This window comes from Chenopodium album, chromosome 9 (assembly GCF_948465745.1).
Source record: "Chenopodium album chromosome 9, dcCheAlbu1.1, whole genome shotgun sequence".
NCBI classification, from domain to species: Eukaryota; Viridiplantae; Streptophyta; class Magnoliopsida; order Caryophyllales; family Amaranthaceae; genus Chenopodium; species Chenopodium album.
Genome location: NC_137842.1, coordinates 2,765,408 through 2,778,397, shown reverse-complemented (window position 1 = coordinate 2,778,397; position 12,990 = coordinate 2,765,408). Strand labels below are relative to the sequence as shown.

Sequence of the window (12,990 nt, the reverse complement as noted above, 5' to 3'; positions counted from 1 at the left end):
GACATTACAAAAGTAATTTACTACTTCGTAATTAAGAACAACAGTAAGAACCAAGGGAAGTAGCAGTGAAACATTATGATATGGTATAATGCCTACATAAGGGAGAAGTGACTAAGGGTCTGTTCTCTTACGATGAAATTCAGTTCAGTTCAGTTCAACTCAGTTCAGTTCCGCTCCTAATTTCCTTCTCTTATAAAATATTCATTTCATTTCAGTTCAGCTCAGGTCAGTTCAGCTGAGTTCAGTCAATGAGAACATGCCCTAAGTGATACATGTGATGCACTACATGTCATAAAGACTACTAAAGTACTAAGTACTCCGTATGAAGTACTTAGCATCTACTACTTTATTCTCCGTATGAAATATTCACTTATACAGGCCTTTATAAGGTGTAATTGTCTCGTAGGTTTAGAGCTAATAGAGTTAAAAACTGGCAAATTTTATCGAAACTATAATTCATAGTGAACAAATTTCTATTCAACATACTCCGTCCTCTTCACATCATTGCACTAAAAAAAAAAAAAAGCAAAATTAACCTCAACAACATGAGATTTTAATAAGGTGCATGTAGCAACATGACCTTTGAGTCTTTGACTAGTAGTTGTAACCGCATAAACTTCTTCATCGGGTGCACAATATATCATAAAATGAATCCCGAATGTAGTTGCATCAATTGTAGTTGCATTTAGAAATCTATTTGCATCAAATAAATTTACATCAGCGATAACATTACAGATTTGCATACAACAGAATGTAGTACCTTACTCCTTATTCCTGAAAGAGTAGGCCACACCACCAAACCTTTCAGGAAGAGACTAATGTTTATCTAGCATGAATTTCCATGTACGATCTGACAACATATTACACTAGAAGATCTGACAAAGGAACAATTGACAAACAGCTTACGATGTCACATGTATCCCTCTTTCTTACTCATGTTTCTTTCCCCAGTGCCTTCTGGAAGGAAGCTTACTGAGAACACGAGCATCAACCTTCTTGTAATGGTGAGTCATTTGGTTGATGAGATTTTCCGCAAAGCCATCAATCTGATCATCATATTTTTCATACAGAACTGGTAGTGTGTGTGCAGCAACAAAACCTGATGCCAAGGAAGATATAGCCAGGACTATTCAATGAGTAGCGAGATAACAGAAGCAAAACAATATTATAGCAGCTTTTGTCATATAAGGCAATACAAATTCTACATAATAACTAGAACAATTTCTAACAACTAATTAGAGTAAGAGCAAATGAGGATCCTTGGAACATTAAGATTTGAACATAAGAACACTATGACGTGAACTAACAGGTAATATACATAATGTACAGAGAAAAAAAAAATTAAAAAAAAATAATTAAAAAAAAAAAAAAGGAAGAAGAAGAAGAAGAAGAAGCTACATTATAAGTTCGACCATAGATATGAGGTATAACCAAAACATTTTTTAAGTGGTCAACGACATTTCAATGAAGTTGATGAGTGTTGTAAGGGAGTGGGATAGAGGAGGGTAAGGCAGAAGTGGCAAATAGAGTTTTAAATTGACATGATATACAAGAAAATTCACGCATGTCACCAACATCTAGTTGCTCAAAAACCAGTGGAGTTGTATAGGCAGATTTCGAATTCAGGCATCAAATGACCAGTAGACATGCTGTTTATTTGGTAATATAAGCCATGTGGAATTTTGACAGTTACTAAAAAAAATCCCTCATGTTAAACCAGGAAAATCAACGAGTATCAGGTATCACAATAGAGAAGATAAGTGAACAGATGACTCAAACATGCTGATGTGGACTTTACAAAATTATCCAAGACAGGCGAGCAGAATGCAAATAGGGATATAAAGTCAACTTAGGTTACACTGGAATAGAATTAAGATTGAGAAATAGACGGATACTAGCATAGTGCCCGTGCAATGCACGGTTTATAAATCAAATTATTAAATTCGTAGGAAAAATAAAAATAAAAACAAAGGTAATTCATTTACTATTACAGGACTTGGTTACTAATGGTCAATAAAAAAAATTTAAAGGAACGTTATTTGAATAGTATTTTGTATTATTTGAATTTCTTTTAATTTTTTATAATGTTATTTTATTAATTGAATAATACTCCACATAGCTATATAAAAAGTGGACTAATTTATTTATATCTCCCGTTGAGAAAAAAATAAAATTTTCTTATCATACCATCCGTACCAGTAGCTACAATCAATCTAATATACATGTTTTATTTACCCGTCGCACTCATTAAATCTATAGACACAATAATAACCTTATATTTGACCTACCAGAACATATATTTTCCTAAGTAAACCATTTTGCCAACAACTATATATTATATAATAGTCACATATATAACCAACAACTGATTAAATATAGTATACAACACAAATACTTCGTATATAGGTATGGATACTGATAATTTTATATAAATAAAATATACGGAGTATATATTACTAAGATTTATCCCTACCTTAATTATAAAAAGGTTAACAAAACTCTTATAATAGTGCATGGACATTTATATATCTAAAAATGTTCTTTTTACATATATTTTCCCCCATTTAATTTTAAAAGCCTTAAAATTGTCTCTTGAATTCGTTAAATTGATTTAAAAGGTTATGTTTATTTCAATATTTATAGCCATTTACTATTTTCATTTCCTTTTGTTTTAATTTTTCTATTTAGAATTTATTAGACTATTAGGTTTCAAGATCGAAGTCAATATCTTTTTATCGTACAATAACTAAATCAAAGTAGTTGAACTAAAGTTTTGGACATTGCATAGCTACACAACATCCAACACATTTAATGATTACATGCAAATAATTTTAATAAAACTACGCATTCGATATAAATTATCAAACAATTTAACTATACATACATTTTGATAGGTTTATATCTTTCATATTAACAAAAATTTACAAATGTTATTATTATATTTTGAAAAAAAATTTAGACTTTGGAATTTTGTATAAGATAGATAAAGGATAAGTTAATACCCGTCGTATATGCATTGAGTTTTTGGGTGTTCTATCCGGTTCACCCTTTGGGTTAATCCATATTTGAGGATCAGTTCTAGGTTATTAGGTTTCATTCCCCTTCCGATTGTTGTTGCAGGGGAGCGAACACAGGTCCTCCCTACCTAGTGTAGTCTCAATCACCACTACACCAACAACCAATTGGTGTAGTGGTGATTGGGACTACACTTGGTATGGAGGACACGTGTTATAAAATATTATATCATATACATGTACTTTTTTATATTATAAAAAATATTATATTATATACACATACTATTATAGTTAAAAGTATTATTATGTATAAAACAACATAAATTATTGCACATGATTGTTGTATATCTAGTATAGTACATGAGCAATGCACGATTTTTAAATCAAAATGTTAGTTTTTCTAAAAAAAATCCATAAGTAATAGCATTGTTAATACGAATATTACAATTTAAAACACGAGTAATAGTTATAATACATTTAATATCTATCCCTTTTCCGTCAAATGTCTAATTCAATTTAACTTTTATTCTTCTTGTTTAGATTGGTTATTGGTTCAGTTTTTTTTTTTTTTTTTTTAAATTTTTTTTTTTTTTTTTAAATTTTTTTTAATTTTTTTATGCAAGAAAAACAAAAGGTCATTGTAAAAGACATTGTATAGAAAATGAAAGGCTGATTAAAATTAAATTTATGTTCAAGATTATGTATTTTTTTTCTAAGACAACATTTCGGCTCAGCATTCAGTATTTGTCAAGGAGTACAACAAACGATAAAAATAATTTTTACACTATTTTGTATTTTATCTGTATTCATCCGATTACTTGAATTGAATTTAGGATAACTTGTAGACTATTTTGGGTAACTTTTATCAATAAAACATAAATAACTTTCCTTCATTACAGGGTAGCTTTTATAATAGGTGCACAAATATTTTATTGTACATCTGATTTTTTTTTTAAATGTTTGTATTGATTTCATAATTGACGTCAAACTAAATTCTATCGATTTTATTTAATTTTCATTAAAAAAACAATTTTAGCCTTTCAAAATACGAAATATTTGTTTCCTTAATTATGCCACTTTAATCATATTGCTTCAAATTAGTTATTATTCTTTAACTTGACTATAAATAAAGATGGAAAAGACTTTATGGTTTATTTGTAGTATTGGAAAGTATATATTTATTATAAAAAAATTAAATCAATATTTATGTTAGGAAATCATGAAAATCTTATGCATGTATAGAAACTTGCTTTTATTGTTTGAAGTTTAACAAAAATAACTATGCTTGAATATGTAAACAATAATTATATAGATATATTTTATACATAATATAAGCCAATGAGAGAGTGACATTTGTCATCCTCACGTTGAGGTGCTTGTCTTTTAGTATAATATATAGATAGAATTGCACCACTAACTGTGAGAAGCCTGAGAACAAGAAAGAAAATATTTAGAAGTAAGATATTGACTAGTATACTGTGGGCAAGTTCAAATATTAGTGTTAATAAAAAAAGTTCCTAATGTCCATAATAGAGAAATCATGTCAATATAGAACCAAAAATGTTCAGAGGCATCCAAAAAGCAGGGACTAATGGACATCTAATGTAGTCTGTTTTATGACCCGATTGACAAACAATCAAAACATTGCAATAAACTGAAGCCAGTGATAACTAATATTACAATAAGAGTCAAAAACTCTTACCAATGTAGATAACAGTTAGGAAATTGCACCAGCTCCCTATCATAGCAGCAACCACCAATCCTGATACAACCTAAAATGACCAAAGTCAAACATTGCATTTCTTTTACTAAACTTAATTCTGGTTGAGTAAGAAAAAGGGCTGAACAGAGGAGGTTATAAGAAAGGAAAATTGAGCATGTGCAATGAGATAAGTAAGTTATCCATCAATCCTCGACGAGTCAAAAAGAATGTACAGTGCATGCATATACAGAAAGAAAAGCAAAGAAATTGTACACTGCTTTAAACTAGATTTCAGCACAACACTTAGACAATGTACACATTTTAAACAGAACAAGAAAGAAAAAAAATTTAACCAGATAACAATCGTGTACTAATGTGAGTCCTCTTAATTTTTGGAATCCTAGCTCAGTAGAATTAATAGTGGCATTCCCTATATATAGGAGCTGTACCATAGTAGGCTACTCATACTGTATCCCCAGCTTAAAAGAGAGCCTCATGTGAGGACGGAAGATTAGTAAGAGTTCTCATTGATTATGAGTGACACTGTAGAGAGCTTGAGAGTTCTCAAACGAGAGTTATTTTAGTAGCTATTGTTTGTTGTTGGTAATAATATTAGTAGGGTAAAAAAAAAATCTTTCAACAAAATATAAACCTTTTTGTTTATATTGCCATCCATCATTATACCGGTGTTGCTGTATAAGGCCATGAAGTAGGAATGACAAAATTGAATAGACCATTTAAACAAAGAGCCAATGTAACAAGTTCTGATGAACTAACAGACTAACAGAACTGAGACCTCACTGAGTCACATCACTACTAAATGGCCCACTAAATAGAAAAGGAACACATAAACAAAGCAAGATTCAACATAAAAGCTGCAATTCAAATGAGCCTCAAAAAAGTTTCAGATACTTCCAGAATTACTTTCTACATCCTCGTATAAACAGGCAAGCCTTTCAGAGGTCTGTCCAAACCAGAAATGTGAGAAACTTGGGACAGAAGCTGAGACAGTGTAGAGGACTTCACAGTAGATCATCAGAAGATTAGATAAAGGAAAGAAGGAACAGATATATTACACACCAGAGCAAATTGCTTTAGATTCCCACTGCAAGCAATATTTTGAAGATACATTAAAGCCCGGTTGACTTCTTTACCAACTACCCTGCCAATATCAGCAAACCACTCATCTGGCACTTGAATTCGTGGGACTTCAGATGGTGATCTGTAATAAAGAGGTACAGATTGTTTCAGACTTAAAGGAAAACTCAACTTAAAATATTACCAAAAAGTATAAAACTTGAGCTACACATAACCTGTTCAAGAAACCAGAGGCATTTGACCAAAGAAACTGAGCAAGCATGCCCAAAGCCACAGCAAAGCAAGCAAGGGACAGGAAATTGTAATTCAGCCATTCAAACATCACCCAGGTAGCAGTAGCACCAGCTAAAACACTGCCAGAGATTTTTTTGTTCCTCCATAGCAAGACATCAGCAGCTGCTCTTACAAACAAAATAAAAAGTTGGACATACTCGATCATTCCTGACATTGAAGCGCCTTGAAGGGATATAACAAACAACATCTCAAGTAAGGAAATGGAAGAGCAGGAAAGGAACAAGAAGAGGCTTACATTTTCCGCCTCCCAAAACTTTATGCACAGGCTCCTGACGTCCAAAAAGACGATTAAACTTAGAAGCGACAGGATTGGATACTTCCTCCTCAAGAAAGGAGCCAGGGTTGTGTTTTTGAACACTATCAGAAAATGTATCCATTATATTGTTGAGTAGATTCTCAGGTGTAATGTTCTCAGGCATTTTCCCTGTAAATCAATACAACCAAAAATCTATTCAGTCATTCAGACCAATGTCCCATGGGACTGCTTGCTCAGATTGTTGCCTTAAATTTCATTAAAAATAAAAATAAAAAAAAAGTTCAGGAATATAATGTGATTTCAAATTATTTCAGACAACTAATACAAACAAATCTAGTAAATCCTAAATCTGTATAAAGTCCAAATTTCCACTCAACTATTAAGTATACAAAGATAGAATTTACTAAACTCTACCAAATGGTCTTGTAATGGTCTCCAAAGTCCCATAAAATAATTGCCCGACTAAGATTAGCCTTTCTTTTTTTGGCCATGCTAATGTGTATTCAAAGTGTAGCTCACATAGACAAAGTGAGAATATTTTAGCAGCTTAAAAGCCAATGACAAGCAAATACATCCCCAGCTTAAATGACCAAAGCTCAAACTGAATCATTGACACTTAACCAATAGTCTCACTACTCCGCCAATTGTTTTTCAAAAACTAAGCATCAAAATACAAATGAATAGAATGAAATGTACTCCAAAGTAGGCAACTAAATAACCATTTTGCATTGTAAACCATTATTGATGCAGTCATCTAGTGCACTACAACAAGCTAGGCACCGTGAAACGGTGAAAGTGTGTATATAATAAACTCTAGAGGATAAGCATTCACACAATCACACCTAAAAGACACAAAATTTCCAACAATTACTGAATTTAGTCAAAGCAACCACCTCCCCAACAAAAAAGGTCAAGACTGCAGTTTGGATAAATCTCTCAATCAATGACATCAGTTTTAAAGTGCTAAATGCTAGATATCATCATATCCAATACTCCTAGAAAGGATTCATATATCAAAAATCGTAATGATGACTACTTTTACATTTTAAATAAAACATTTGCCACTTTTTATCTTACAAGAACTGGGTATCTATCTACTGTATAAGAAAGCAAAAGAAAAAGCCACCCTATAAAGGCACATGTAAAAGAAGTCACTCAAAGTCTCAAACCCAAATACAAAGGCTAGTTTGAAAATTTGAAAAGTATGCGGGATAACAGAAATAAATAAAATTATAAAAATAATAATCTTCATTTTTTCTTTTGTGATCTGTTGTATTTTAATTAGAAAACTTTTCTCAATAACTGTACATATTACGGAGTATCAAAGACAATGATAATGATTTTTAGCAAAATCCTTCAAATCCACTATTAAATTGGGACAAACGAAGCAGTAAAAACCTCAAACCCCCTACATCAAATCACAAGAAATTCAACAACAAATACCCATTTCACAAGGTGGGTAAAACCCAGAATTGACCAAGATGAACGGAAGAATTAAAATAAAAAAAAAAAACATTAATTTTTATTATTTTTTTAAGAACCCCATTTCATAAACATTAAAAAAAAAAAATACAGTCAATACAATTGAACATAGAAGCATACAAATTCAGGGTAGTACTTCTAGTGCATAGAATATAAACAAAATCTGAAATAAACCCAGTAAAGCAAATGAAGAAATCAATAAAAAAAAATACAGGAAATTAAAGAACGAGAGAATATGAGGAACGAACCAATGAAATTAAGAAGAAGGGTAGATGGGGAAGTGTGGGAGGTTAGTTGGTTTTGATGAAAGTGCGGTTAAAGTTTGAGTTTGGGAAATTTCTGAAAATTGTGGTTTGTATAATTGAATGATGACAGTGTTGTCAATATAAAATTAAGGAGATTGTTTGTTTCATGGAAAAGTATCTCACGTTTTTAATCTCATGTTTTGGCGTCTTGATTTGGACCAATTATTCTGATTATGCTGCTATATCCATAATAACCACGTGTGTGCCTCTTCTCCTCCTTGGGAATTGATTTATTTTTTTTGTGCCTCGGACGTTGGTCGTCAATTATATTTGTTTCGACTTTGGCTCTGATCTCTTCACTTTAAAAAAAAATAAAAATATTAGTTAATTGAGTAAAAATAATGAAGTATCACTGGCTCTGATCTCTTCACTTTAAAAAAAATAAAAATATTAGTTAATTGAGTAAAAATAATGAAGTATCACTATAGTTAAAAATAATTTTAGTTCAACACAATTAGGCTCTATTCTCTTCACCTTAAAATATAATATTTAGTAAAAATAATTGCAATTCAGTAATAATAAGTTCAGTTCAGTAAAATTAAGATCAGTTCAGTAAAAATAATTTCAGTTCAGTAAAATTCAGTTTTCTTAAAGAAGAATAATAATAGAAAATCAGTAAAAATAATTTCAGTTCTGTAAAAATAATTTAAGTTCAGCAAATATAAATTTGTTTTAGTAAAAAATAATTTTAGTTCAACAAAAATAAGGTGAAGAGAATGGGGCCTTAATGTTATTTTCAACAAAATTAATTTTAGTTCATTATAAATAAATTTAATTCAATAGTCAAAGTACAAAAATTCTAAAAAAAACAATAATAAAACCAAATTTTGAATAATATAAAGTAATACATTAGAATTATATGGAGTATATTTGTTAAAATATTTTTTGAATGGAATTGGAATTACAATCATCCCTTAAGAGATCTAAATTCTCAATACAAGAATTAAACATCCCTAAACTAACGACATCGCTTTTGAACTACTCCTGGATAATTTTAGATGTCTTTGTATAGTCGCAAAAGTGATTTCTTGACGGAGCTCCATTAATGTATAGCCGTAAAAGTGATAAGACTTGATTGATCATCAAGATTTGCAAAGTTGCAAAACGAATCTTCTAAATCTGCACCCCTATACCAACAAACCTGCAATTTCACAAATTTGCAAAATGAATCTTCCAAATTAATATCCTTGCACAGACAAAAAACAAACATTTAAACAATATTAAACCTAACATGGAGGACTGACTAAACGATATATGGATGGACTGCCTATAATTATCACCATATTATTGGTGATCTTTATTTGCTAAAACCATTAAATTAAAGAAGAATATGGGGCTTATCATCGATAAAAATCAATGGTTGCCCATAAGTTTTACAATGGTGGCTAGGTTTGAAGAGAGAGAGCATAGAAAATTTTAGGGTTTTTTCACAAGTTGTTGGACTAACTTTGGAGCAGTACAAAATATGGTTAGTGGGAAGTTTGGATTTCTAGTTAATCAAAACATATAAAATAAAAAAAAAATGTTGCAATTAATCAAAAAAGGAGGTTACGATTTCAATCGGAGAAAAAATGTACTCCTTCCATTTTAGTATTGCAAGTGCAACAGTTTGATTGACACATAATTGTAGGAGTTTGAGTTAAATTAAATTTGTTAAAAATAAATTAATAATACAAATTATCAAAGTGGCTGATTAAATTATCGAGAAGAGAAAATGAGATAATACTTTATTTTAAATTAAGGGTCAGGAGAGGTGAAAATAAAATGCACTAGTAGATGATTTCCATTAAATAAATGTTGCTTTAGTAAAAGGTCAAAATGTTGTTGCGTTCACAAAATTGAAGCTAGGAGACTAGAACCTATTATTAAAATGCCTTATTCAAGCACCTAATTGTTAGTGAATTTAGATTTCATTTGTACCAAGTATATACTTGGTGTACTTCCTTTGTTTTATTTCATGTGTTTCACTAAAATGGGTCAAATATATTTATTATACATGTTTTAACACACCCTTTCGTCTATTAATAACTGGTTGTGTATTAGTAATAAAAAAAATTATACTGTATAATGTAAGGCTGTAACACCCCAATAATTCTCTCCTAAAACCTGTAAATACCCTGAACAAAATCCAATAGAATTACTGACGTGCTACCGCCACGTGTTGAAACGTTAAGGCTGTATCAAATATTAGCAGCGGAAAGACTAAATCAGTTATAAATAAGTTTCAAAACCAACAAATAAAACCAAATTAAGTGATACAAAATGGAATCATTAAGGCCCTTATTCAAAACCCAACAAAAGTAGTGAATAAATAAAACCAGAGTTTAAATAAATTCAAACTTATGAAAAGAAATAAACTGTGAACAATAACCAACTCTCCACTCAATATCCCACCACCTTGATGCAAGTCCAAACTATGTAAACACATGTGATGAGTCTGCTCCTCAATATTACAAGTGTAAAGATTGGATCATTACAGGGTCATTGAAAGGCGAAGGTTATGACCAAAGAAAGTGTAATCCCCCATATTTTTTTAAATATTTTATAAATGAAATTTTATTTTATTTATAATATTTATTTGTTATTTTTTCGTAATTTAATTTCAAAAGTTTCAAATTATTAATCTGGGTCGAAAATTATTTGAACAAATTATTTTATGCACCTTTATTATTCTACAATTTATGTCCAATCAAATAAGCCTAACCCATTTGTTTACTAAATTGACCCATTATTTTTATGAGGCCCAATCTTCCTATTTACCCTACAATTCTCACCTATAAATACCCCATGAATCCCCAAAAAATTCTCACACAAAAAGGTTAGTCTTATTTTCTTTCTCCTTTGTTTTATTAATTTGTGTAATTATAATTATTGATTTATGGGTTTTAATTTTATTGTTTGAAATTAATTTAATTAGTATCAAGTTTTATTTTGATGATTAAACTTTATAATTTCAGATTTTATAAATGTCATAATTTTTAGATTTTGTAAAATTTATAACCTAGGGTTTTTAATTATTGAAAATCATGATTTTAAGGTTTTTGTGAATAATTGATTTAGGGCTTTTATAGTAATGATGTTTTGAAATTTTGGTGATTATAACTACTGATTAGTTTAACTTAATTCCAAATTATTTTGAACAAGTAAATTCGTGTTTTAATTTTTAAATTTCCGTTCGTTAATATTAATTCCGTTTTAATCCCGATCAAGTTCTGAACTCATCCGATTTTGATTAAAAAGTAGTCTTCTAAACCACCCTCTCGTGGCCAAATTCAGCCTCTAAATATGATTTTCTGGCAGTTTTTGATTTTTAACGAAGTTTTTTATGCTTAAAATTTTATCCTTGAGTTTGATTAATAAAATTAATTATGTTTAAAGTTAATTAAGCATAAATATATGTTTTATTGAAGTTTTAAGAGGCTTTTCATCATATTATATTGTTGGAAAATACTTGGGTTAGTAATATTAATTGTTGATTGTTTTTTTTTAGGAAGTGATTATTTCCTAGGAGACTTTTAATTGAGTATTAAAGTGATGTGTTGATAAAGTTCTGAAGGGTTTTTAATTAATCTAAAGTGCTGGAATAGTTTCCAAGTATTACTTTTGATGTTTTATAAAGAGGGTTTAATCACACATTAAAAAGGGAGATTATTAGGGGTTTTTAAATAATTTTCAGATTTTTATTCAACTTTAAACTTGCTGTAAGTTCATGTATAAGAGTGTATTAAATTTACAGCAATACTAACTTACTTAAAAACCTTCAAAATTCAATTAAACAACTCTTTAAAACCTTCCCTTTAGTTAAAATTAAAGGCTTATATATAGTTCTTTAAATTTTCTTCATAAAAACCTTAAAATACACTCTTATACATGAAATTACAGCAAGTTTAAAGTTTAATAAAAATCTGAAAATTATTTTAAAACTCCCTAATAATCACCCTCCCTTTTTAATGGGTGATTAAACCCTTTTTATAGAACATCTAAAGTTGTACTTAGAAACTATTTCCCGCACTTTAGATTAATTAAAAACCCTTCAAAACTTTATCAACACATCACTTCAATACTCAATTAAAAGTCTCCTAGGAAATAATCACTTCCTAAAAAACAACCAACAATTAATATTACTAACAGGCCCCGTTCTCTTCACCTTAATTTTGCTGAACTGAAATTATTTTTACTGAAACAAAATTATATTTGCTGAAATTAAATTATTTTTACTGAACTTAAATTAATTTTACTAAACTGAAATTATTTTTGCTGAACTGAAATTATTTTTACTGATTTCCTATTATATTTCTTCTTTAAGAAAATTGAATTTTATTGAACTGAACTTATTTTTACCGAACTGAAATTATTTTTACTGAACTGAACTCAATTTTACAGAACTGAACTTATTTTTACTGAACTGAAATTATTTTACTTAATATTATTTTTTTTAAGGTGAAGAGAACAGGGCCTAATTTCAAACAATATAATATGATTAAAAACCTCTTAAAACTTCAATAAAAACATATATTTATGCTTAACTTTAAACATAATTAATTTTCTTAATCAAACTCAAGGATAAAATTTTAAGCATAAAAAAACTTCGTCAAAAGTCAAAAACTATCCGAAAATCATATTTAGAGGCTGAATTTGGCCACGAGAGGGTGGTGCTCACTACCATAGGTAGCGAGTCTTTCTTAAAACGTTGTTTCCACATGGAAAACACTACTTGTTTTTATTTTATTTTTTTTTATTTTTATTTTTTTATCAAAATCGAATGAGTTCAGAACCTGATTGAGATTAAAACGGGAATTATTTTTGATGAACTGAAATTAATTTTACTGAACTGAAATT

General features: G+C 29.6%; 1 protein-coding gene across 1 annotated transcript; it reads right to left on the bottom strand.

Annotated features, from left to right (window-relative positions):
- Positions 1–629: 629 nt before the first annotated feature.
- On the bottom strand, positions 630–8,296 carry LOC145558241 (reticulon-like protein B8). The gene is made up of 6 exons (XM_081619405.1): positions 8,095–8,296; positions 6,344–6,532; positions 6,030–6,210; positions 5,797–5,938; positions 4,717–4,786; positions 630–1,099 (listed from the first exon to the last, which is right to left on the bottom strand). Exons 2-6 carry the CDS (start codon positions 6,525–6,527, stop codon positions 930–932), a joined length of 747 nt encoding a protein of 248 aa, XP_081475531.1. The 5' UTR covers positions 6,528–6,532; positions 8,095–8,296; the 3' UTR covers positions 630–929.
- Between the last annotated feature and the right edge of the window lie 4,694 nt (positions 8,297–12,990).